Source organism: Vidua macroura, chromosome 11 (assembly GCF_024509145.1).
Source record: "Vidua macroura isolate BioBank_ID:100142 chromosome 11, ASM2450914v1, whole genome shotgun sequence".
In the NCBI taxonomy this organism is placed as follows: Eukaryota; Metazoa; Chordata; class Aves; order Passeriformes; family Viduidae; genus Vidua; species Vidua macroura.
In genome coordinates, this window is record NC_071581.1 from 9372620 (window position 1) to 9400183 (window position 27564).

Below are 27564 nucleotides of genomic sequence, written 5' to 3' on the forward strand. Positions count from 1 at the left end.
CTCAAGCCATTTGGGAACTTCTTCAATTTCCCTCTTCCCCACAGACTTGGGCTCTGCAGGCTTCCTATTTGTTTTATTAGTACAGCTTTACTGTTCAAAGGCAACGTAACCTGGGGAAGAGTAGGGATCATATTATTTTTAGCACATGGATAAATACACCTAAAAAAGAAAACTCAGTCATGCAAACCTAGCATTTACAAGAGTTATATGGATTAGAATGATCCGTGTAAAACTACATATTAATTGTTGAAAGAATCTGGAACTAACAAACTGGCACAAATAGCATGGTGTGTCCTATAGGTCATGGTGAGATATTTCATCCTGAGATCAATGAGAAGTAAATAAAATCTGCCAAATGTTTTCATGAAATATTCAAAAATTTTCAAGTAACAATTAACTAGATTTTTTAAACATTTATTTTCTGCATGTAGTGCATCTAAAAAATAAAGCCCATTTTCATTCTTTCAAATTGAAATACATTCCGGGACCAGCACAAAAACTGGCACCAGGGTACATCCAGCCTTGTGGATCTAAGGTAAGAGCTGATTAAGTTCTTTTTAAACAGGAGACAGGGTTAATTTTGAAGTTGAGGAGTGCTGAAGAAACGCAATTCCCCTTTCTTTTTACCCCTTAAATCTTGTACATTTTAAGCATTTTTAAAAAATCTTTATCATTGTAGTAAAATCTGTGGTTACAGGTGTTGTCCATCTTTATTTCAAAGAAATGATTTTTCAGTTGCAAGGGTCATAGGTTAAGCTGTTTCTGGGGCTTTTTTGCACTACAATAAGCACAACAAACACTATGGTTTGACATCCATCTGTAAATAAAGGCTATGCCCAGTGCTAGCTGGGGGATCAGCTTTAGTTAAAGGTTTCCTGTAAACAAAATACCCAAAGCTCAAACTACCCAGGAAAGAAAGTGTAGGCTAATGTGGAAGTCATGACAAGTATTCTTGGCAAGTTGTGATGCGTGCAGCAACAACTGCAGGTTATTCAGAACTGCTAAGAGGGACCCTGAAAGAAGCCTGCTGTCCAGGTGCTAGATTTGGATTTAAGAAATAGGCTGTACAGTATCAAACTATATAAAAAGCTTAAAAACCACAAGGAGAATGTATTTTTAAAATTTTCTTCTATATCGTAAAAAACTTTAAATTAGGTCCAAACCACCATTTAAAAAGGTGTGAAATGTGCAATTTTGCAAATGGAAACAAGGGGCACAAGAGGGATTCCATAGGGGTTAATTAGAGTTGCTTTGTGCTTTCTTTGTTTCCAGTACCTTCATATACCCAGTAATCACACAGACCTGAGAGCAGTTCTCTTCAGGCAAGTAGGACATGAGCTAAAAGTATCATTGCTGATTTCAGTAAGGAAGATTGGCTGCAACAAGGAGTAAAAAGCTATTTTAAGAGACAAATGTACAGTACAATCTATTTATGTAAATACTTGGAAAACTCGAGAACAAAATTGTTTCCTAAGTACAGAGCTGTGAAATCAGTGTGCCATATGGAGCTATAATATATGGCAGAATATTTTAAAATCCTAAACCTTCTTGAAAGAAAACTGTTGTAAAAATCTGCATCTAGAATAAAAAGACTACTCACTTGTGTTTTAATGGAAAGCTGCAAAGATATTTCCAAATGTACTAAAATTAATATAACTTGATATTGTTAAAAGGCAATAACTCTTTTCACTTATTTCTCACAAAGCAAAGAGTGTGGAAATTATAATTAAAGGCAAGTGAAACAGATGGCTGTAACATAATTCATGAGTCTTAACTGGCACTTAACACTAACTCTACTTTCAATTTGACAAATACAATAAGACACCTATGTTGACATACACATGGTGCACTTAACTACTTTTATTTATGCAAGTGAGGTATTAAAATTGTCTTGAAAAGCAGACATCTAAAGAAGAGTAAATGGTATGAAGAAGAGAATAGTAGTCATTGCTTTCAGTGTTCAATGATTAGTAGTTGTAGGGTGTTTTCTTCCACCATCCTATCTTATTTCCATGCAAAGTCTCTGTCTTACTCCTCCACTAGATAGGTAGCTTGGGAAGATTGGAGGAAATCCACCACTTTTTCAGCAATAATTAATTAAGAAGACTGGCTTTGTTTTTTGAAATGAAGTATATAAGCTAAAAGTGTGTGCACCTCACACGCTGCATATGGTACACTTTTAATATATACACTGTCATTGTACCCGAGCATTTTGTATATGCACTTCATACCACCTTAGCAGAAAGTTAAAAGTCAATAGATAATGAACCTTGTGCTGTATCTTCCCTTCCTCTGACATAAATTTCACATGGAATCTCCTCCATCACCCTGTCTTCTATCACCTGCTCGGGGCAGTCGTGAGCTTGCTTGAAAGTGTAAGTGCTTTTCTTGAATGTGCTGTTAAATGTTTTCATGGGCTGGGGCTGCGCAAAGTCATTGCGGAAGGGCAGTTCCATGGAGCTCAGGTTGCTCCTGCTCTGTTTGATGTTGGAGGCCTGGGAGCCACAGTGGTGGTCGTGAATGCATCTGGAAGCTGTTGAAGGGCGGCGCAGTTTCTGATAGTTTTCAAGTTCCTCTGATAAATCTGCCAAATCTGCAGAAATTTCTTTGTCCCTTAGTGAGAACAGTTCATAGTGAGGAGGATCAAAAACTTCCTGGAAACCAGTTTTATTGAAGGCAGTCTTGCAAGCCATAACCTTTTTGCGAGGTTGCTTTACTTGCACTAGAATAGAAATGATGAGAAGAACTAAAACTATCCCTGTTGTGATGCCAATGATTGTCCCATGGGTTTTGGTGATTTGTTCAAACAATCCAGTTTTTTTCTTTTCTACAAAGAAAAAACGATTATGACAAGACATTTATTAGCTTCTACACTTTTGATAATGTATTTAAACAAAGCAAGACTGTATTGTGATTACCATGCAAGTGATAAAATTACTTAATGAGACTGGAGGCTAGACCTGTATGTCAATGGGATTTGTCTAATTCCCTGTCATTAGTGGCTACAATATGATAATTCAGTGGCAGGTGCAACTCTGTGAACCAGTGCTTGCTGACTCAGCTGGGATGAGCCTTCCATCCTGAACCTTTACTGATGTCTATATTCCTAAATCCATGAGTTAAATAGGCTTAAATTAACCTTAAATAGGTTAAATTCAGCTACAGATGATGCTTCTCTTACCATGGTTTGCTCCTGCTGGTAAACATTCCCAGTGATGTCAGTAGAAGAAAACATAGATCTAAAATTGTCTAGGTCTTTTTTAGAAGTGAAATATCAGATATAAGAATGACAGCACTGTTTTCACATCTCTTGGAAATGTAATGGCTGTGTCTATTGTGTAAGTCAGTTATACCTAATTAATCACAGGGAGCTTTAGCAAAGCTCTGTTCCAGTTCTAAAAGTCCAATGAGGAAGTTACTTGAAAAAAAAAAAAAGGTGGGGGGATACACTAACCAACCCAGATCATCTGGCAATTTTGACTAGTACTTCATGTGAAAACACACAAGATGGCAGCATCAGAACAAGACGGTTTTCCATATTTAAAATTCTTATGTGAAGAGTAAAGTTTTCCAGTTGGATTTCTGTTCCATTAATGTTCTTGTCCTGCAGGACTGAGAGATTTCTACACTGCAACACTGCCTAGTGGGAGAGAAGCATTTAAGACTATGAAGAAGAAAATGCAGTAGCCTAAATCTTGCATAATATTTTCAGATATCTGGCTCCTGGCATCTGAATATGTGTGCTATGTACCTAAATACCACACACAGTGCATGGGGAGAGTTATACACCATCATGTGTTATTTGAAACAATCCTTACGCTGAGCAGAGACTCCCAAGGAGTTGGCTAATAAGAAATTACATTTCTACTTCAGAACTTGGGCTGTTTCCTTTGAGCTACTTTTTACCTTTGAAGTGAAGGAAGATATCTCCCCTTGTCCTGCCTATCTTAGATCGCAGTGGTGCCATCCATGGTGGGAGCTATGAATTTCACTGCTATGGCAGTTCTCTTGTCTGCATCTAGGTTTCTTAATTCTTGGCAGATATTTTAATCAAAACGTTGCTTTGCAAAGGGTGATGTCTTTGCCAGTCTCTTAAAATAAATTGCACACAACTGACTTCTCTATCCATTTTTGTGTTACAGGGCTTAGGCATAAGTAGGTCACAATATGCTCAGATTTATGTAGCTATTGATATGGACTAAATGCAAACTCAGGGTGCCTGCAGGAACTGAGCACTATTGTGAGCAGCTCTCCTTCTAAGGCTAAGAATTGCTTATTTGGTTGCATCAGTCTCCCTTAGCTGGCAATGTGGTTCAAGTCTTCAGCTGTCTCTTAATTTCTGCTGTGCAAGTACTACAGCAGAATTTAGATTGCATTCAACATAAAACATGGTGCGTTATTCAACACCAGATCCAGCAATTTACAAATATTGGGAAAGTCACAGTTTTTATGGAATTAATTTTTTTAATACTGCAGTACATTAGTGAAGTGTGAATTCTAGGGGAGAGTCTAGAAAGCAGTTGGAAAAGATAGAAAAGAGATCTAGAAATTAAACTTAAGAGACAATATTGAGTATTATCAAAGGTAAGGATTGTTTAGAGGAAGCTTAGTTTTACATTGCAAACTTGGGAGTTATGGACCAGTTTTGTTGACTGGAAAACTTCCACAATATGCCTTACATTAGAATACCTATTAATGGTGTGAATTTCTTTGTTTACCCAAATTGCAATTAACAAGTAGGATTTTTTAAATTTTTGTTTACTTAAAAATGCAAACAGGATTTTTGCATTGAAAAGAAATTTTCTTTCAAGACTTTCTACAGAGAAGGTTTTGACCTTTTCTGCAGGGTTGGTTTCTCTGTGAAATGGAATACATATTTAAATCTTCTGGAGTTTTGTGTTCAGACCTATTGTTGCCATTCTATTTGTCAAAAAACCCTAAGCAAGCAACCTCAAGTGGTTTTGTTCTATTGTTTTCCTTAGCAAGAAAAATTGTTGACCTTAGACTGGTTTTGTTCTAACTCTGACAACTGAGCTGCTCTTGAAGCACAGGAGAATGTCTGTTCTTTAACAGAACAGCAATTTCTTCAAATTCTGAGAATTTTTCCTACAAAGCCTGATATTGAAACAAGTCTTTATTGTAGTTGTGATGATTGAAATAATACTCCCAACCCATGTTCTAGAAGCAGTAATTTAAATGTGTCTGTATTTCATAAGAATTTATTTCATGCTCCCTAACAATTCCTCCTTAGTCCCGTCCTTTCTCACACCATATACAGCAGCTGAATTTATCCTCAAATAGCCTGTGATTTACAACTCTAAACAAATGTTTTAAAATTTTATTTGAGGATTATTGCTTCTATTTCAACCCTGAGAGGCTTTTTGTGCTTGAAAACTTAGTTCTGTGTTTTTTCAGCTCTTTATTTTTATCTCTAAAAGGTATTACCCATCCCTACAATCCTTGCTTCATTAAAGTTTAGAAATGGATAGGATGCAGCCTCAGAAATACTAAATTCTAGTTCTTATCAAGTGGATATCCTTTTAAAGTAGAGAGTATATGCTGAAGAGGAAGAAATTTAGTTAAAAGCAGTAGGATCAATATTCAGGATGCTTACATGTGTCCTGAGTTTAAATAAAAAATTTGGAACACCTTCCTGAGATTAGTAGAATAGCTGTCTTCAGCATATTTCCAGGAAAAAGAGATTTCATGACTTTCTTGAAAGGCAAACTGACCAGCCTAGCTCATAAAGGCTGTGGTTTGCACTATATTCACCTCTGCAGTGATTCTCATCCCAAGGGTATGCACAGTTCTGAATGCCATTGCAGACTAAAGAATTATTGATGCACATGTTGCTATGGCAGAAGTAAGTGTTGCCTGAGCAGGGAGCTGCAGGAGAGAAGAGAAAGAAAACATTCAGAATTTTCAGTAATTGATGCCTTGCAATAAAACTATTAAGTTCCTGTATCCGGGGTTTTTAACATGCATTCTTCCTCTCTGTTTCAAACACAATCACTTCTCTTGCACGTCACTATCTGATGCTTTTCTCTCGCCATGTAATTGCTTTCAGCAATTTCAGTATTATCAATGCTACAAAACCTATTCTTGCTCCAAAGGGGTAGGGAGCAAATAGAGACAGTCACAAAACACAGATGATGGAAGAAGGTTTTAGTAAGTGTCTTTAAAAACTTAATACTTAAAAATCTCATGCTCACTACCAATTATATATTTATTCTGTGGAGCATCTGCTGTGTAGATGTTGTGAAGCAGTCCCTGAACATCTGCATTTTAGAGCCCATTACTATCTTAAGGCAAATCAGATTTCAGCTTGTGGAGGACTGTTTCAGTAATTGCAGGAGATTTCAATAACTAGAGGCATCTAAATCATTCCTGCTTGTGAATCAAAAGCTCCTGGATCCTCCTATTAGAGCTAATGCAGGGATTGAGAGAGTGCAGTTTAGCTTTTTGTGTATCTATATATAGGCAGAAATTTGAAGAAAGAAATTAACTAGAAGGCTGCCCCATGTTTTTGTGAATACTTGTTACAGCTCCTTGACATAAGAAAAAAGATATTAGAAAGTAGTAATAATTCTTTTCAGGGTGTTGTATCATATACGTAGGGAATTATTTATAAATTCAGGGCACTGGACAAGAAATTGGTTTTCCCTTTGTTTCAGTAATGTGGTATTTTTATGATGTAAATATCTGTTATTAGTAGAGTCAGTTATATACTAAACAGCAAAGATGTGTGATAGACCTTCTGCTATTTGGTTTCACAGAAAGAATGTGTTCTTGAGTAGTCTGGATTCTCTGAAACATAACAGGAAACCCAAAGGATAGAGCAGAGGGAATGACTGCTCCTGAACACTACATTTCTCACTTAGTCATTCTGTTAGGCTTGAGAAGCTCAATGACAAAAACAGGAGTTATGCCTAAGAAAAAAAGAACATTCAAACATTTAATTTTGATTTTGCATTCCTAAATTAAATATGTATTGTCATGTAAGCCATGGAAAGACATGGCTTACTCCACTGAAGTTGGGTAACCTTCACTCATTGGTTTTAAGCTTTTGTATTTGCTGTTACTGCTTAACCCTGGCAATCTGGCAATATGTAAACATATTCTCATTTCCCTGAACAGGTGAATTGTTTCTACAGCTCTGTATTTGGTTGATGCATTCTGCTGTTGCTTCTCCATCTGCCAGTACAGTCTCTATTTTACATGTTTGTGTAGTCCCTTTAAATTTTTGTGGGCAGGGCTTTGGTTCACAGTTCATGAAGATGGGACAAATTGACTTATTTTCTTTTTGTTTGTTATGTGGGGAGTTTGAAGTCTAAAAGTCACAATGGTTGATCAATTCCAGCCTAGGACTTCAAGGTCATAGCTGGACTCTTCTCATAACAGCTGCCCAAAAGTGGTGCAATGTTCACAGTGCTCTTTGTATCCAGCATTACTCATCTATTGAATCAAGCCAGGAATCAAATACATTGATTTTTCACATTGCTGTTAGCTGAATTACTTAGTCAAACCTGCAAGCAGTGCTAGGTGTGTGTTAGGTGACTGTCATGCACTGTTAGTTCATTTATGGAAATCTTTCCAGAAATATTGATCAGTTTCATGGTTGGCTTCATGTAATTACAAATCATTAGCAAGGTAGAAGAGAAAGACAGCTTAACAATCTGAAAATAAGATAAGCTCAGATTCACCTTTTTTTAGAAAAATTAGAAAAAATTAGAAAAATTGTTTATGACTAGATTATATAAAAATACTTGAAACACTTTACAGCCATATACTTTTCAATGACCCTATCCAAGAAAGGGAGTATCTCAGGTAAATAACAATAACCACATACCTTTGCAGATATTCTTCTGCCAATGACTTTTGAGTTGCTCTAAACTCATAAATTTGGAAAGTTATCTACATTTAGGAGTATTTAGTATTTCAACCTCTTGCATTAAAAATCTCCCACAACCCCCCAAAAAAATCCAAACTCAACAACAACAAAAAACCCACTCGAATAATTATAATATAAATAGATAATTTCCCTGGCAAAGTTCATAGCATTTTCTGCATTGAAAGCTAGAATAACTTGCGCTACCACCAATGTCAATAATTGTATTGAAATGAAAGCTAGTGGAAAAGCAGTTATCAATTTTTGCAAGCTGTACTTAAACCTGACATTTATTTAAATTCTCAGTATCTAAAGCTTATTAAATGCCTCTTGTAGGTTAAGCAATAGACTAGCTTGAAGCATGCAACTGTTCCTTACTACCATGTACTCCAAGTTAGCTAGAATCTAGTTCTCTTATACATATCTGTTACTTTAGAAAGGTTGTTTTATAAAAAGTGGCTTTTCTCCTATGTTAAAATTTATTATATTATGGTACAGAACATAAAAGCAACCTGTTACCTGTAACCTGAACTTTCGTGCAAGGTAATGACCCAGGATCTTGTTCAGGACTGGCTACAGATGTGTTCTAGCAGAAAAGTCATTTTTTGTCAGCTAATCTGTACTATTTATTCTTCAAGCAGGACTTTTTGAAAACCTTTAGCACAAGCATAGGTCTGATTTCATTCAGCTCTCCCCATGTATCTCGGATCTGCTCTGCAGTTCTGAACTCAGTCTACTTTAGTGCCATATAAATGGCACTGCAATGGTTCTGCAATGTGGACAGTATTGTCCTCTGTAAATATGTGAGACAACAAAATTCCATTCAGGTACAACACTCTTAGAAGAAAAAAATCTCACAAAAAACCTGCTTTCAATAAACATCTTAATTTACGATGAGAATAAAGACTATCTCTAACCCAGGCTATGGAATCCAAACGAAAATCCAGATGGCATTTACAACTCGGCTTTAATTACAGCCTTCTTGAATAAACTTGAATTTAACTATTTACCTATGGTTGTGCAACACCACAGGGCTTTGCTAAGGGAGCACGTGTGGGGTCCAAATGCAGCTGAGGATAAGGGAGCAGCTTGGCTGGAGGGGTTGTAGTTCCAGACCCACAGTTGAAGATAGAGCTGTGTTTAGGAAGGAGAGCAAGACTTTACAGGATCAGGCATGTTTTCTACTCTTCTGAACATCCAGAGTGGCCTTAAGAAGAGCTTGTTGTGGTGTCTGGCAGGGAACTGGGCGCTAGTGGGAGAGCACGCTTCAGTCCCACTGCTGTCTTTCTGAAGTAAGTCTGTGCTCATTTGTAGGGAAGGATGTGTCTTTGTGAGAAGGATGTAGCCTAGGGCACTATTGCTGAATTCAAGTGGAAAATAAGCCTTTTAAAAATGGAGGAAAGCTTTTCTTCAGGAACTATGTTAGAAATGTAATAAAGCAATTATCTATTTTACCTGCTAGTATGTGAAGGAAACAGAAACAACCTTTTTCATCTATTCCTGCTGCTCAATATACAGCTGATGCTTTCCCTAAAACACTTGAAGTACCCCAGTACCAGGAGAATGGGCACTTTTAGATCTACTTACGATCCACAAATGAAGTGAAGAGCATTCTGAACCTGCTCAGTCTGCTGCCTTCATCTGCCCACATCCGCACCACCCCTGTCCCTGTCTGCAGCGTCACATCGTTGGCCACCGTGCTGCAGAACTTGGCCTTCAGGTTTTCAATGGAGCTGCTCCCATCATACACAGCAACAAAGTTCCTTTTGCATTCATTGGAATGCTCCATTTGATAGTCCAGAAATCGCATATAGATCTATTAGAAAAGAGGAATCAATGTCTTTAGGAGAAGGAATACAGAGAGGAGAGTTTTTTTCTTAGCAAATCTTGATTAAGATGTTTTCTTCCCTTACACATGAATATAATTCCCAATTCACAACACTTTTAAACTTAGATTTTCTCATTAGATATCCATGTGGAGCATTACCTGACATTTGTCTTGGGTATCCGTTTCATTTCTCCCTGTTCCCCAAAACAATCTTTATTTAAAAATTTACTTTATTTCTGCTCCCTTTGGAAAAACACTACAAAGCAACACACTTGGTGAAGAAACCCCCAAGAAGCTCTGCTAAATGTGAAGTCTGTTTCTCTAGAAAGAGATATAAGGAATGCATAAATGTACTGAAATAATTTTGAAAGTATTTTGACTGTTCTCTTTCTTTCTAATTCATAAAAACAATGTTAAAATATAGGGGAAGGAGTCTAGTCAGAAAAGCTCTGAAGTAAAATAAGGAAATTAAAATTTATTGCTTCAGAATGAAAGCTAATTACTGAACCATAGCTGTGTTATGGAAGACACAAACCATGAAGTCAGGAGTAATTTGAATAAAAATGGAAACGAGAAAGAAGTAAGCTGGCTGTGTAGGAAGAATTAATGAATTTAAACTAATCTTAATACTTCTAAAAGCAGAAATCTAATCCAAGAGAAAGCAGCATATGTGTTAGAACACATGCAGCAAGGAAATTAGAAGATTGAGATGGTATTTAAAGAGCAAGTAAATAATTTATTTTGCTGGAGAAGGAAACTCGTGCAAGATTGTAATTCAGTTAAAACTACATTAACACATCAAAAGGCTTTTGAAATCCTTCAATGGCTGTATTGGAATTCTCAAAATTCTGAAAATTTTGAGACATGAAACCGAGTCACTTAAGCATGCTGCAAAGGCCATTTGAGACTTTAACAATTCTTAGACAGCTATTGTGTTGCCAGAGAAGCAATGTGCCCAGGTGGAGGCTGAGCCGCTGCTCCCCTGTCCACGGGCTCTCCTGCGCAGTGCTGGGCTCAGCCCGCCGCAGCCGGGGCTGTGTGAGCATCGCTCCCGACCTCCTGTCCCGCCCTGCCAGGGCACAGCAGAGCCCTGACACCGGGGCTGTGTGCGTCTGCCCAGGGCTGAGCCCTGCACACCGGGGCTGTGTGTGTCTGCCCAAGGACTCTGGGACCCCTGCTCAGGTGGGGTGCAGGAGGTCAGGGCACTTGAATCCCGCTCTTGGGCTCTAGAACGCATTTTTCTGCCCCTTTGCCATAGCTCGCTACCAACCACCTCTGGGAGACAAAACAAGATATCCCCCTCCCCATTCCTACACCTATCAGGCTTTATTGAAAACATGGTGAAAGAAAGACAGGTGACACTTGTACCCCATGGCCTTTCCTTTCCAGTGCTTCCAGAGGCAGGTTGGCCAGCACTGCTTTCCCTTGCACATTCTGTCTGAAGGTGCAGCCAGTGCTATATTAGCTCATGCTTCACCTCACTGTTTTGTGATTTTCACCATATGTATTTTTTTCTTTTCTTCTATTTTCTCTTCCTGCCCCCCCCCCCCCCCCCCGCACTGTTTTTGTTAAGATTTACTGCTGGAAATTCTCAGCTACACTGAGAACCTGTTCTCTGATGACTTATCTCAAAAACATGGATGTGAGCTGCAATTGCTAGTATTTGGGCTGAGAGATGTTATTTTCCTTTAATTATTGACTTCATGTATCTGCTACAAAATCACAATGGAAAGTAAAAATAATTTAGCACACTTTTAGTAGAGCTATTATTTGTATGATAACAAAGGAATAATCCCATTAGAAGTGCTCACCTCTTCACAAGCTCCTTTGGATTAATGTGCTAGGCAAGTATAAAAGGCCCTTACTCTTACATTATATTGATTATTCTGGTAATTTTATGAAATCTGGACATAATTTATTAAGTGTCTGCTTTACACATTTTAAAAGTACTTTGCTGGACTTGTGTCAGTTTTAAAAGTTTATTTTTATTACAAAATCAAATTGAGGAATTTAAAAATGTCTATGCTTATTTTTCTCAAGAGACTGCACTGTATCAGATCTAATGGATTTTATCATCATAATTCTGCCTGAATTAAAGCTTGAGAAACCACTGTCAGAATACTAAGAATTATTTTTCTGTAATGTTTTAAATCAATAATTTAGGATGATGATCTAATTTCAGGACTCACCCAACTATAACTCTGCCTTCTGGCAACATTCAATAATTTATTAAAATACTTAAGCACAAGACCCAGTGCACTCAAGTGCCAATGTAGAGAGAAAATGGGTTTGTTATTGTTTCTGGAAGAACTATGTCTATTACTTAGACTAGTATAGGGCTCTTGGGAATTGACTCACTTCCTCAAAGGCTCAAATATATTAATGGACTTTTAATTTCTTTCATGTGTTGTCCTCTTATTATCATCTTTTTGGTTACTGTTTTAGAATGCACTTGCAAGGTGGTTAACAGGGCTGGTTAGTTTAAGTGTTAGGAGTGCGTAAGAAGGCAGAGGGAAGGTTTGTTATCTTGGCAACTACTGCTTCAAAATATTTTTTTAATTTTTATGTATGTGCAAGCAGAAGCAAAATTAAAAATATGGATGCTCTATGGAGAAAAGTATATGCTCTTCTGTGCAACATAGTTAATGAATATGACTCTGAAACGAATATGATTCAGGCTTTAGCTATTGTATTTTGGGGTTGTGAATAAGATTTTATCCTGCTGCCTGCCTAACAAGGTAAAGCCTTTCAATTTAGCTCACACTACTGATGAAAGTGGGTTTCAAGGTGCTGGATTGTGAAATAGATGGGAGAAGCAGGCACATGTTCTGTTGACTTTGAACAGAACCAAATTCTCCAATAGAACCACTGGAGGCAAAACATTATGTTTTGGCAGTGAGATTTACTGGAAATTACTGAAGATGTCAGCCAGCATTTTTGCCTGCAGTCTTCCAATATAACCAGGATCCAAGTCAAATGCCCCTGGAAATTGTTGCTTAAACAGTTCTCACAGTTATTTGGTATTTGAAGCTTCAAATAATAGGAAGCCAGCACTATGGACTTATATAAATTTAATTTCAGAAAAAAATCTCTCTCTGAATTTCCTAAGCCACTGCTGAATGATTCATTTCAGTGAAGTACAACATTATGCAAATCACAGTTAGTGACCATTACCTGTTGCTACTGTCACGGAAACCCATTATATACTGAATTACATGAACAAAACCCACCTTAGCATTTGGAGTGGCTTTAATTGTCCAGATACAGTCAACTGCTTGTCCTGGTTTTGTTTTTCCTTCTTGTTCTACTTGACTGGAACGTACTATTCCATCAGCTCCTGAGAGCTCAAATTGGCAGTCTAGGGAGAAGATAGACCTTGCTGTCAAATACAATATGACATTAATTTAAAATTTCATGTGTAAAGAAATTGTTACTGTAAAACTATACCTGGGATGGGATTTAAAATACCTCCTAGGTAAGTGAAGTCAGGATCTGTAACAGAAAGAAGTCATGAATCACCAGGGCTATCAGTGCTTGAGAATCACTTCAAGCTTTAGTATTATCTGCAGATTATGTCCATTTTTTATTATGTCACCAAAAAAATTGCCAGAAAGTTTACTGAATCAATTGGAGCATATAGAAACAAAGTTTTTTTTTAGATGAGAGCATTATTCCACAAAGATTGACCTTATCTGAAAAAGGTAATTCTATCCTGACAGCTCAGATTTCTACCAAGCAAAACACCAAAAATTACTATTCAGTATTTTGTTCCTACATTATATTCTGAATTTAACTACATCAGTTTTCACTGAAACCGCTCCACAAGAGTACAGGGGATCTTTCTCTATGCAAAAAGCTTATTTAGATTTATTTTATCAGACTGCTGTCTATGTAGTTCCGAACAATTTGAACTGAGCTTAGCAGAATATATCAACACTTAGAAATTGCTAACTGCTCTTAAAAAAGAATGTGAAGAAGGCTGTTCAGTCCTAAAGGTACTTTTCCCTGGGTTATCTGTCTCTCTTGTATTAGACCACATAGAACAGCTCTAGACATGGTTTATGAAATGTTGTTCTATGCAAAGAAAGCACTAATTCATGCAAAAGTGCACAATGGTTTGGTACAAAGTTCTTTTCCAAATGAAGGTCCAGAGTTTGGCTCTTTCTGTGATCCTATAACATATTTTTCTATAGGAAAGATTAATTATTTTTTATATAGAAAGTTTATCACTTCTCCTAGAATGCCTCAGTCCTGAGCTTAAGACTCAGCACAGTTCAGAACATGCCTTCTTTGCCCTCCTTTTTAAATTTACCTATAGTGAAAATCTATGATCACTATATGCAAAATTCTGTAAGGTTTTCAGCCTTCTTTGTAAGCTGTTTTTATGAAGCAGGAGTATGTGCATATGTTCTCTTTCATTTTCACAACCATAAAATATTTTACCACACTTCATATAAACGAAGAGGAAGGAAAAGAAAAATATCAGTCCTTCAATTGCAGTAATCTATTGTGAAAATAATATACAGTTTAAATGTATATTTAAAGTTCCAGCCTGCAACCATGGTAATTTAGTTTTGAAGGTGATGTTGATGAAATGGCTTTGGAAATGGACTTAGCAAATTGCATAAGTACTGTCCCTGTGAAAACATTTTTATCATGTAATTCCCAATGCTCTGGTCACCATGTTAATCTGAAGTTTCTGAGTCTAAATCCCTAAGCAGTAATATATAATCATGAATTGTGTTTTCATGTGCTCTAGGGGTAAAGATAACATGAAGAAGTTATGTTTGTGTATACATTTATCGAAGTAGTAGAGCTGACACTTGTATATTGCCTTTTGTCCCAAAGGACAATAAAATGCTGATAACTACATGTGTAGAATCTATGAAGTCCAATAGTCAAGCATTGCACAAGGGACATCAGGTCAAGTTTTCACGTAAGAAGGATGCCCTGCCAGGTTTAAGTAGCTCCACAGAGCAGATGTAATTTTTGTTTGTCTAAAGGCACTGTCAGCACATTGTCCTCTCCTTTGCACCTGAGAACTACACAGCACTCTGAGCAAAGAGCAGCTCTGTTGTGTGAGCCCAAGGGTTGGGGGAATCCAGTTATACCGAGAGCTCATGCTTAGACTGTGCAGATATTTGGTCTGGGTTTTCAGAATGGAGGTTTAAAATGTTTTGCATCTGGCTAGAGTGCTACTGTAGAGTTGTTTCAGGTGTTTTTGTCCAGTGTCTTACATGCCTAGAAGAAAGGCTGGTGAAAAGGCAGCTCTTTGCATATGTTGTCTTTCCTTTCCTACCACTGCTGAAACTGGTACAAGTAGACAAATAAAGAAGGGTGCTGCTGAAGACTTCAGTATGAACAAGCTCAACTGTCTTCCTCTCTAGCAAGCTACAGATCTGTAATTTCCTTCAGTCAAGATTCCCCAAGTGTTTTTAGCCATGTGGCCTGTAGGATTAGCAGGACTGAGACTGTGGCTATCAGAATGTCACTGTGCCTCCGTAAGTGCTCATGCTGAAATGCAGCTCTGGGCTGAGGACAAACACACCCACAGAGTTTAATGGGAGCAGATAGTCATTAACTCCATCAGAATTTTAGACATCTTTACCTGGTATAAATGAGTACTTTGCTTGAAATCCCTTTCCTTCCAGCTCCTCATCAGAAATAAACTTGATCCACATAAATCTCCCTGTTGATCTAATTAGTGCAGGACTTTTCAGACCACAGTAACGATTAATGAGAGGGGAGAACCCAAAAGGTCCATCTCGAACCTCCAGGTGATCAAACCGACATTCAAACGAGGGTTCTATGTAATAAGGTTCATCAAAGGTCAACTCAATTCTTTGTCGTGGAGCAGCTAGACATAAAAAAAAATTGAGCAAAAGATTAAATGAAGATCTTGATGAAAAAACACAAAGACATGAAGTAACGAAGAGACATGCCTCCAAAACAGCAAGATAAAAAAGAAACTGGAAACTTCTCAAAACACATCTGCAGTCTGCTACAAAAATTTTAGAAAATAAAGTTACTTTTGCATAGAACCATGCAAAAGTTTTTGCTTGCTGATCTTAATTGTTGAAAATTCAGAAATCGCATTAATTTAATGCAGCACATATAACATATATGAACATACATACAAAGGTATTCAAACAAAGTTACATATTACGATATAAATTAAAACAAGTGTTCTGTGAAAGCAAAATACATTAAAAAGGACAAAACACTGAGCTATGCAGAAAAGAATGGAAAAGAGAAAGATAAGAAGAACTACTCACTATTTCTGAAACATAAAGTCCAAATTTGTAGATCTTTTCACAGAAGACTTCTTTTATTAAAATTTTCAGGGAAGTGTAAGTGCTTCATGTATGTCAGTAATATGCAGGTGGCTACATATTGCATATTGGTGAGTTCTGAGCCTGTGGCAGGATTGGGATCAGAGCCCTAAATCCTGACTCTCACATCTGTGGTTTGGATCCCAAGACTTTCTCCTGTATGAATGGCTTCAGTGTTCCTCATTCTTGGCACCGGCTGCGCTTCATGAACTTCCCGATCCTGGCTGGGATCTGGAGTGACAGCTCTGAGGAATCACACGCTGCCTGCTTTTCCTGAATGCCAAAAGGATTTACTCTGGCATCTCCAACCCTCCCGTCAGACCTTCTGCCTCACTCACAAGAGCTACACGCATTTGGAGCTGCTGTGAATGCTGGCAGAGGTCTGCATGAAGGAGCAGATCCTGGCTAGAAATTCTGGAAGACCTTGGCCCCACTCAGGGACACACGGTGTTTCTGTGGAAGGACTGAGGAGAGCTGGAAGCTCTCCTGTGCCCCAGCCCTGCAGCAGGACAGGCTGCCTGCTCCCTGGGGCACTCCTGGGCAGGCAAGGTGCAAAACCAAGATGTGCATGGGAACAAGCAAAAAGGAGGGGCCTGTGAACCGCTACTGTGCTGTACAAATAAAAACTCATCAAACCTCATTACTTGAAATATTTCAATTAATTGATATGAATCTGATGATTAGGTTGACTAATATTTTTAGCTGACTTTAGTGGGTTTTGGGTGCATTCTAATAAGAGGAAAAATAATTGGAGTGTCTCAAGTCTTTCAGCCTTTATTTAAGATATTCTCATTGGAATATGGTTTTATTCTAGTTAATGACATTTTTTTGTTCTCATCACATTATTTTAATAGTAACCTCAGCAGTGCTAACAAATCTCTGTATTTTTAGTACAGTGCTATGGCACCAAATTTATCTTTTTTATTAATGAAGGACAGCATAAAGGTTTTCTGCTGGTGAGGTAGAAGATTACAGCATGGTATGAAATAGCCTTCATCTTTTGCAATCTATTATCAGTGATATTAAGGTAACAAGCTACAATTTTTATCTTACTAATTCCATATCTTCATAGATTACAGTAGATATGCTTCTCCTTTTCCTGCTGTGAGGATATGTCTTATTCTATATAGCTAATTTTTTACTGTTTGCATTTCTTATTTATTTGTTGTTATAACTTGAGAGAGAAAATTTAGCTTCTTGTTCAAGTAAATGGCTGTAGAATTCATTATATTACCAGTATGGCCATGCAATCCTTTACAGCAGTGTAAGATGACAGTTTTAACAGTTCAAGATTTTCCATTTAACAGTAAGATTACAGCAAAACAAAACAGAAATGAAGCATGTACCTTCTAAGATATAGATGCACTCTTGATTGGGTGGGTACATGTTTGGGTAGTTTGGTGAAGCAAAATGTCCTCCATTACTGGTCCGGACCCAGTTGTCACACTGAGTGGGAGGAATGCGATTCACTCCAATATTTTGCCCACCTTAAGCAAAAAAAAAGTGATCAAATAAGTTTTTTCTGCAAGCATGCAGATTTGATAAAGTAAAATTCTGGCATGATACATAGCCTATAAGGAAGAAAGTAATTTATTTTGGTTGCAAGCCCTCTTGAAAGGCATTCATTAATATCTATCTAAGAAAATCTTATGTTTAATTTTCTGGTGGGGTATATCCTAAAGAAATCAGTTTTTGAATATCAAATATATCCAGAGATCCTTGGAAAGGAGGGGGAGTAATTTTTTTTCCCCCAATTCAGTTCATGTTTTTGATACTCTTCTTTCTAAGTGAAATAGTCACAGTGGCTGCCAATACCATTATTTTATGCGTTATGTAATCTCCATTCCTATGTAAATACAATCAGAAATATTTGTCTGCTTTCACTGGTTTAGACCCTTATTCCAGAATATGCTAAGGTTGGATATCTATTTACAGTAATTTGTTGGAATACAGGATGTTTGTAACAGAATGAATTTCAGTATGCAAATACACTAAATACAGCAATGGTAGTTAATAAAATTCCTAGATTGCCCTGGTAGCTAAAGGTCTCATCTAGGATCAAAGCTCCTCTTCTGGATGTAGAGGGAAATGTGTTCTGGGACTCAGATGATGAAGTTTAGTAAGGTAATTCTTAATGCTGGATCATTCACAGAGCTTGGTTCAGATTTCCTCATCCACGGAGATGAGGTTGGGAATAGTGTGATCTCTGATAGTCTTAAATACCTTTGGCCCTTCTCCTTGGTATCCACAGAATTGCAGAGAGTAAGACACAGGATATGTATTTTCTGCTCGATATTTCCTAAATCTCACAGATACTCACAGTATTATTTGTATTTCCACACTTTTAATTTGCAGACCTGTGAGAGGACATCCATGCTGGTACAGGTCTTACGATGCCTTCAGTAAATTACATCACCTTCCACTGGTATCTTGACAGCTTTTTGATTTATGGGGGTGAAAACTCTCTCTTCTGCAGAAATTTTTCAAGGAAATTCTGTAGGTGGCAGTTCAAGGAATTCTTCTCTCTTAAGTGTGGGTAATCCCACATATGAAAAAATAAGGTTTGTGAAATTGATTCCTTCCCCACTCAGCAGGCTTCAAAAATGTTTGTGGGTGGACTATTTGAAAAGCTTGTTGTCAGATACAGAAAACATGAATTTCTGTGGTGGTTTCTTTCCCACCTCTAACATCTAAAACTGTAGAACTTTACCTGGGAAAGTGAAACTTCCATGTTCTTTGTGACTACATGGTTTTGTTCATTTGGGAGAAAATGCAGCAAATGGGGGAAAATGGAAAATACTGCAATTCATACTGGTAATTCAAGAGCTATTCATATCTGAATACAAACATTTCTTTTCACTTATATTGCTCAACTAAAAGTTATAAAACTGTTCCATTTTTTGAGAGAAAATCATCAAACTAAAATTTTACCTTGTGTCTTCTGTGCAACAGCAATGCCTTCCACTACCAGGATTGTTACAAGCAACACTGATGAGAGAAATTGGACAGGAAAAACATCATTCTTCAAAGTTACAGACCATTTTCTGCAGTCCCAGTTCATGCAAATCCTGGCATCACTGACCAAAACAACTCAGAACATATTAAAACATGTAATTAATTTATGTGTTTTCTTTAAAATTTTAACTTATGAAACCAGTGAAATCTATGTGCACTGATTCTTCTTCCAGGTTCCTCAAGAAAGTGCGTATAAGAACAGCAATTCATTGTTTGAGGGGACTTTTAAGATTATTTTCTAGAGTTTACATGGTATCTGTTGTCTATAAAACTTTTATATCCTGAAACAAGATGTTTCACTGCTATAATGAATCATATTTATCCTAAAACTCTATTTGCATAATGTGTGCAAAAGACTTCTCCAGCTTCCAAGAAATTAATCCGGACCACCGGAGACACTGCATGGTCTTAACCCCTCCATAGATTTCAGATTTGTGCTTGCAAGACTGGTTGTTGTGATGCTGCCACACAATACCAGTGATTTCTGCAAATGATGAGGCAGTAGAAAATGGACAGATGCACATTCTGGAGATGGAGAGCCTCCCTCGTTCTTTCCTTCCTTTCTGGCTGTTTCACTTTTGGCCTTTCCCTCACATTTACACATTCCCTGCACCCAAGAAGCATCTGTATGAACAGCACATATGAAAAACTCCATATTCCACACTCCATCAGCAATTTAAAAGCAGCCTTAATGTTTAGATTTTCCTAAAATGCTTTGTCAACTTTGTCACTTCAAATTGTTTAGGATTTCTGAGAGGGGGAAAGAGAATGAAATAGAGTAAATTAATATGCCACTCTTCAAATCTTTCATTTGCTTGCATCTGGAGTATCTTGGAAATTCTGGACACATCTCTTACAGAACTGGCTAAGCAGGCCTGGACTGCCTTGGAGGAAGGTGGCTGAGGGGAGATAGGACACAAGTTACAAAACCACAAGTATCATTAAGATTGAGAACTGAGCAACTACTGCTTGTCTATTCCAGTAGAGAACCAGGGGGTGTCAGACAAAGTGAGCAGGTGGCATGTTCAAAATAAACAAAGATTTTTCTTTCCTTTTTTTTCCTTTTTTTTTTTTTTTTTTTTTATGCACATAATTCATAATGCACCCTTGAGGTAGAAATTTCTGTTTCAGAAACCCCTTAAGCCATAAATTGTTGGAAGTCTGGGACGTTCTTCTTTTATATCTCTGTTAAAGAAGGTACCAAGTATGATGGACCTTTGATGTGACCTGGTATGGCCCTTTCCATGTTCTTAATCTACTTGTTAGGCAGGCATGGCCTTAGCACTGCAGGGCAAAAAGAGATTTCAGCAGGAATTCTATTGTCACATTCAATAAATTAATTTTCTTTTCCCAGCCTTCCTGCCTTGTTTCTCAGGCATTTTAGTGGCTCAGTTGAAATGGCTTTTTTTCCATCTGTGCTTTTCCCTGTGCTGCTGTTGGACTTTGAGCCCTTTGGAGTTGCAGAGTGAGCATGCACTCACTGCGAACCACAGCGACCTTGACTCAACTCATCCTGCTCCTGTAACACTGGCATGGATAGGTTATCTTGGGAAAAGATTAAAGGAATCAAAGCCTGCTCCTGAAAGTGTCCATCTAGCATTTATGTTTTATTTTGTATGTTTCTGCTTTCTTTCTTCTCTCTACCCATACTGAAGTAGACTGTGTTTCATTCTGAAACTTTCCTCACCAACAACTGCTTTTTCCTGTGTAAGTCAGGTTCATAACTGTGGGTGTTTTCTAAAATACCATATGGGTCTTGCAAACAAGCGCTATGTTCTTAGAAGCTGATTTGATTTTTAGGGGTGGATTATGTTAGAGTAGGTGAAGATTTAAGTAGTTTTTCAATTTCCATCTCTGCAATAATTCTGCATTTTCATCAATATTAATACACTTAAAAATATACTATCTGTCATTATCCAAATACAAAGCAGATGCTGCTAATCATTACTGACTCACCCTAGACTGAAAATTCCTCCTTCAGAAGAAAGTATCTAGCACCCATTACTGGTATTCAGTTATGGATGTTCTCTAGTCTTTAAAGCAAATGAACAAATATCCCATCTTTATTAACACAACTGACGTTAGTTTTCAGCTGGTTTTAGTTTTTACTATTCCTTACATAGATGATATTATTTCACAATTATTTACAGTTTATTTTTGCAGTTTCTCTGTTTAAACTGTACACTGAAAAATCTGAGTTTATGAGTTATGAACTTACAATGCATTTGTACTCCTGAGATCACTTGTCCCTAACAGAGAATCTTGACAGTGGTTATAAAGTTGTCAATCTCTTTTTTTTTTTTTTTTTTTCCACTGGTTTTGGTGCAACACTTCAACGTTGACTTCTATTGCTAAAGTAAAGGCAGTTTCCCCAACCCTGTGTAAATAATGTGTCAGTGTGTTCTATTGAATTCATCTTTCTTAAAGATGTGCTATGCCTACCCTCTGTTTTGCAAGGACAGAGGAAGTTCTGTGTAACTTATGCTGCTTCTCAAAATGCAAAATGAGTTTTGACTTTTTTTCTTAAAGTAAACACACAGAGAAATATGAGTGAAATTAACATGTGACTAACAACATGAATGCAAACACTCAATTTCAAGTAACAGTGAAAAAATTGAGGGTTTGTTGGTTTACTTTGGTTTTATTTAGTACAACTCTTTACTATGGCTACCACTGTTACAATAAACATTTTTTTTTATTTCAGTATGCATCTACATTTATTTCAGTGATTGTACTGGTGGAAACAACATAAGAATACATGTTCTCTTATGCTAACCATTGATTTCCCTTCTTGCTGATGTGGATAAAGAAACAACCCCCCTAAAAGGACTTCAGAAAGCCTGATTGGCTTTCACTAGAGCTGTACTGTTTCTATAAATAGTCCGGTGCCTGTATGCGTGTAAATGCAAACAAACAGTGCCTATTCCTTGCAGAGCAGCATGGATATGCAGGCAACTGCAGAAGATATGGGTTGAATATTTGTCTTACTGTCTTCCTTTTGTCATGTTATATGGATGACTGGGAATAGTATGGGCCACCTTCTCTTTGTTCCCTGCCCTTTTCATCCTCTTCAGCTTTAACCTCTTACACCTCTTTCTTGCCCTTCCCTGGCAATGCCCATCCTTCTCATGCTCTCAACAACCCTTAAGATGTATTCAGCGTAGCCCAGGTAGCAAACGTTCCAGGATCTTCCTTTGGCACTACTTTTATCCTGGGTGACAGTATGATAAAGAAAAGAGGTGTCTCTGCCTAATGGTCAGGGTGTGTGCTGTCTTCATCAGTGAGACATTGCTGGCAAAAAGGCGGAGAGGACTTACCTGTTCTTCCTTAGAGTACTGGGCAGGATTGCCTGAGGTAGTATTGCCCTAAACTGAGTGCACTGACATGACACAGTATAATGTGGGAAAACCAACAGGAGTTAAGGGGCTGAAAACAAGGTCTCTCAATACTAAGGATGAAACTAAAGGAAAAAAATAATCAGTTAGGATATTTTTAGACCTTTCAGACTGTTTCCATTAACCCATTTTTGTGCGCATTTTAAAAACAACAAAGCAATCTCTTGGTGTCCTAAATTCATACTACTTCCTGGAAAACTAATTTCGAATCTCAAAAACTAATTTGGACAGTAGAAATCCATAAGGAGGAAGATGTCTAGGGAAGAGACAAATCCTGGAAGTTGGTGCAGTAGGGAGCTAGTGCTGAACCACTGTCCTGGTACTGCAGCAGGGACAGTCACAGGAATTACAACAGACATGAGAGACTGAACTACTTTCACTAACAGTCTTGTAGCACTTCCAGAAGGATGAAGAATGATCTTTTTATTTCTAATAAACTACAATTCATATAGTTATTATGCACCTGAACTTACAATGGGACACAGTATTCCTCTGCTCCTTTTCTCCTCTTTTAAAGTGTCTTACAGATCTCTCTGACATGACTATTCTTCAGTGTGAATGGAAGATAAGTCTAGGCTTAGCTCCATAGTCTATTATGCTTCAGGAAGAACAAGTAGTGAGTAAAAATGCCACTTGAACATGGCTTGCTGATATAAGCAACAGCACAGTGCAGGATTGCATTGACTATCAAAGGGATTCAAGGGCAGAGCTGCTGGGTGTTTTGTTTTTACTGGAGGAGTATGGTGAGAATTCTACCAGAGGAGCCTGAGCTATGCAACACTGACCTTATAAACTTAGAGATACTTAGGTGACAAATGTAATAAAAGTTAGTGCTTCTGCACCTTACAGTGAGCTTCCACTTCATGATCTGTACCCTGCAGAACAGGCCATCCTTAAGCCATCAGCAGCGCGGACACCGAGGCAGAGATTGAGGAGCTTCTTTTATTCATGAATCTGGTATTTGTACTTGCATTTCATGAATTATGGTGCACACTCTTGTACTACTATTTAGAGCTCTGATAGTTTATACCTGTGTATGAACTAGGAACATAGAAAAAGCAGCCAGCTTCTGTCTGTTTTTAAAAGAATGGATTTTTCATTTTCTTCACTTCTTTGCATTGAATATTTTAGACCACATAGCCTGCAGACAGCTGCATAAATTTTGAAAAGTGAAGACACTAAACATACAATTTAAGTTCCACTATTCTGTTGCTGAAGTAGACTTATGGAATAACATAAAAGAAGCCCCTGAACTGGTGTAATAAACTGCATTGTTTGTAGAAGTCAAGATGTTCTTTGTTGGCATTTCCTTATTTTTTTAAAGTTAATCTAAGCTTAGAAAGAAAAATAGAAGGCAATTTCTGCATTGTAGTATATATAGGGAGCTTCACAAATGTGTGGCTCCTACTTCTCTTTAAAATGAGAATACTATAGTTAGTTTTGCAGTAAATGGGTGCTCAACCCAATACTAAGAAATCAGCATGTTGCTTAGATAAACAAGTGCTTTAGGCTGCAAATCTGACATATGCTTGTACTTTATGGCAAAACATATCATGGGATACAGTACAGCTCTGAGCTCCCTATGATATATCTTTCCCCTGCTCTTTCTGCATGCTCTAGGGATCATCACACAGAGATCACACAGAGACAACAGACTCGATTTGCTGTGTGGCTCTGAGAGCAGTGTCTGTCTTCAGTGATGACAATGGGGGATCTATGCATGCAGGGCAAGCTGAATATCAAACTGGGGAGTAGTCAGGCACAACTGAGAAGCATTCCACCATTTTTTTAAATAAAGACTTTATCATTTACAGTATTACACATTCTTAGTATAATGGTAGCCAGAATCCTAGGGATAAAGATGACAGACTTTGCTTAAAGCAGGATTCATTGGATCTCTGTGCTCTGCTCCTTGGATTAGGCAGCACCTTGTACACAGATAGTCCAGATAGATGGTAACTGACAACACACGGGTCATGCATGTTGGAAAATCTTGCTAGGATGCCTACTTCTTTCTGGCAGATACAACCTAGAGTAACAAATGCTTGATCTTAATTATACACTCTGTTTTGCCTTATGGGAGTGGTTCCTTTTCTGTGTATTCTTCTTAAACTTAGCTCCTCATTTGCCCTGTATACTAAAATTAGCCTTACTTTCAGCAACTGCTCATCACAGTATTTCAGGTTTTATATCCATTTTTTACTCATGTGTCTAAACAGCAATATTAGCTATGAATGTGCTGGGGACATTTATGACTATTATATCCTATCCTATTCTCTGGCCAACATTAATTACATGTTTTGGTTGCTTTTAAGGACTCTGATCAAGGATTAGTTGCTGCACAAATTCAAAGTGAGTGATTGACTGGTGGGTGGTCTTGTAAAGAACTTGTGCAATTTAGACAGACAGGTAAAGTGTCCAGACACTTTGGATTTCATGTTATTCTGTGTGCATGGTCACCTCATTTTCTTTCAAAAAGCTTATTAACTGCTTTAGGATTCAAGCCATTTTTAGCTCAGAAACACACACTGTAAATTTCAAGGAATGACATTTTTCTCTCTCTACGTAGCATTTGCTATGTTTGTTAATTGACAAAAGAAACACTGGATTGCATCTGTTGCTGCTGTATTTAAGGCTAACAATTCTGTTGCTGAGGATGGAAACATGGCAGTTTTTGAATCCCAAACATTTTTATAGTTCATAGTCTGTACACCTTCCTTAATCTATTGCAGTCTCAACAGAACATTTGCAGATAGGTAAAATGAGTATCAAAGAGTATTTAAGGTGGCTGCCTACAACTTATCCTATTAACAGCTCCACTGGTTTCCTCATATTGGAACATACACCAGGATTGTCACAGAATAAAGTACAGAGATGAAGGTGTGCATCAGGCAAGACATATTTTAGCTGGTTTAAGTCTCACCCAGAGCATGCTAGTGGAGCTGCCAACACATTTTTAATCCTTCTCACAGAAGCTTGATAGCAGAAGTGGGCTTTACCAGCTATTAACAGTGACTCTGGTGCCTTCTAAGATCCAAATCTTGTTAGCCATTAACTGCCAGCAGGATATCTGAATGCACTCAGGTCTATTCTCAGATATAACAGTTTCATCTCACTCCAGCTGTTTCCAGTAGGGATTCCTCTCTTTAAGATTGCCAGAGAAATAAATTGGGACTCTATCTCTGCAGAGAAACCAGGTTAACTGATTCAGGAAGTAAGTGCAAGTCTCCCACGTCCCTTTGATAAAAATCATCTCCAGAACAATTCATGCTTGGATGGATCTGTGACAGAATCCCCTCTAGGATGGCTAAAAACATTTAACGTTTCTGATCCTGTCCTCCATTAGAAACGTATAAGCAGCTGTGGGCTGCTTCATTTCGCCAGTTGTTCCACATCCTGTTAGTTATAATCCATCCCTGGGTCTGTCTGCCAGCAAAACTTCTGCCAGAAGAATGATAGCTTTCATTTTTAAAATAGGAACTTTCCTTTTTATATGGAAGAGCCTTTTTTTTCATCTCCAAGCTGTGTGCAGCAAGAGACTGATGAGAAGACTGCATGTGCAAACCATGTTGATGAGGGGTTTCAAAAACCTTATTAAAATATGTACACTGACTTCTAAGTTCAGATGATTTCCCTCTAGCTGACAGAGCTAATCCTGCTGCACATGACTATTCTGAATACATCTTTCCCAGAAATAGCTTATTCCTAGAGAAATTGGATAGTGATACTTTTGACTTAAAAATTGATCAGATTGTACCAGAGTTCTTAATCTTCTCTTATTTATTAGCAATATATTATATTTTTCAGTGGAAATAATTTCTGGAATGTCTATTATGAAATTAATATTTAAAGTACTTTTCTGCTATCTTCTTTCATGTTATGTACAGACTACAATTTTTTCTTTTCCAGCTTTTCACTCTCAGTCCCTTAAAAAAAGACTTAACTTAGTGTTCATCAATTTTACCATATGATAAAGAAGGAGGTTTTGTGAAATGATTTCTTAACATATTGGCCATCCTTTCCTTTCCTCCAGCTTTGTAATAACAGAGAACTAAGTGAAGCACAAAGATAATCTGAAAGAAATGTGGATTTTTTTTTTTCATTAAAAGTTACCTGCTGGTTTTGGTTGTAAAATTTACACTCTCCCACCCCCAAATCTTGCAGTATTTGAGGTGGCAGTTGCCAGTTGTATGTTGACAGAGGCAGCAAGCTGTTTAAAGGTAGCAAGCTGCTTAAGTTGTCCTAGACTGTAAGTGCTTCATTAATTAAAAAAAAACAAAACAAATTGGAATGTACAAGGCAGACAAGCAGCAAGCTTGTTTGCAGAGTTAGAATCCCAGCTTGAATCCAAGACACTAAAACTTTGCTTCAGTCCAGACAGGTTATACTCCTAGTGCTGGGTTTAATTTGTATGTAAACTACACATTCTAGAGTATGTGCAATTAGCAGCCCTCTTCATTTCTCCAGTGAATTATGACTTTCTGACAGGTTCATAAATGATGAATAGCTTATAAAGTTTTACTTCAAGGGTAATTTTTCTGTCTAATCTCTCCCTGTGAATTAAACCTTAAGGAAGATGCTGAAAATCTTAACTTTTTCATTAGATAGGGATACATAATTTAGTAGCTCCTTTAGCTTCAATCCAGTGTTATTCTATACTCTGGCTACAGCCATATACAGGATTTACAAACTGAAACTTGCTATTAATATCAATGAAATTGTAACCAAGTTGTTCTGTAAAAATTTTAGTGGTCATGGTCATCTATGTCTTAGGAAAAAGAGGACTTAATGTATTTGAAGTTATGCTTCAGGGTGGTACATTTTGAATATGATGTTTGTGTATTAAGAGCAAGGTGTAAAACACTTCTGCTGAACTGCTTAGCACTACAAGCAGTTTGGAGCTTCACTTTTTTTCAGTGCAGAAAAGGCAGAAAGTAGATACTGTTTAAGTAAAAAATAATATTCTGACTTCACTTGATACTGCCTTCATTAGGGTCACTGTAGCTTCTACAGTCAGTACTTTGCTTTTGGCTTCAATGAACAAATCATGAAACTATTAGGAGATTTTTGAATAACTTTTTTTTCTGCTTGCTTTCAGCTTTTTGT

At 37.5% G+C, this 27564-nt stretch overlaps 1 protein-coding gene across 2 annotated transcripts in view; it reads right to left on the reverse strand.

Annotated features, from left to right (window-relative positions):
• Positions 1–1367: 1367 nt before the first annotated feature.
• The window catches only part of NETO2 (neuropilin and tolloid like 2), a 29795-nt gene continuing 3598 nt past the window's right edge, over positions 1368–27564 (reverse strand). The window contains exons 2-9 of one of the 2 annotated variants that reach the window (XM_053987691.1): positions 18980–19036; positions 17395–17535; positions 15325–15573; positions 13164–13208; positions 12947–13074; positions 9476–9704; positions 5773–5886; positions 1368–2827 (exon numbers count right to left, since the gene is read on the reverse strand). In XM_053987691.1, coding sequence (XP_053843666.1) covers positions 2247–2827; positions 5773–5886; positions 9476–9704; positions 12947–13074; positions 13164–13208; positions 15325–15573; positions 17395–17535; positions 18980–19036 — 1544 coding nt within the window. In that variant the 3' untranslated portion in view covers positions 1368–2246. The remainder of the gene's footprint in view (positions 2828–5772; positions 5887–9475; positions 9705–12946; positions 13075–13163; positions 13209–15324; positions 15574–17394; positions 17536–18979; positions 19037–27564) is intronic. The other variant, XM_053987692.1, reaches the window with a different exon arrangement.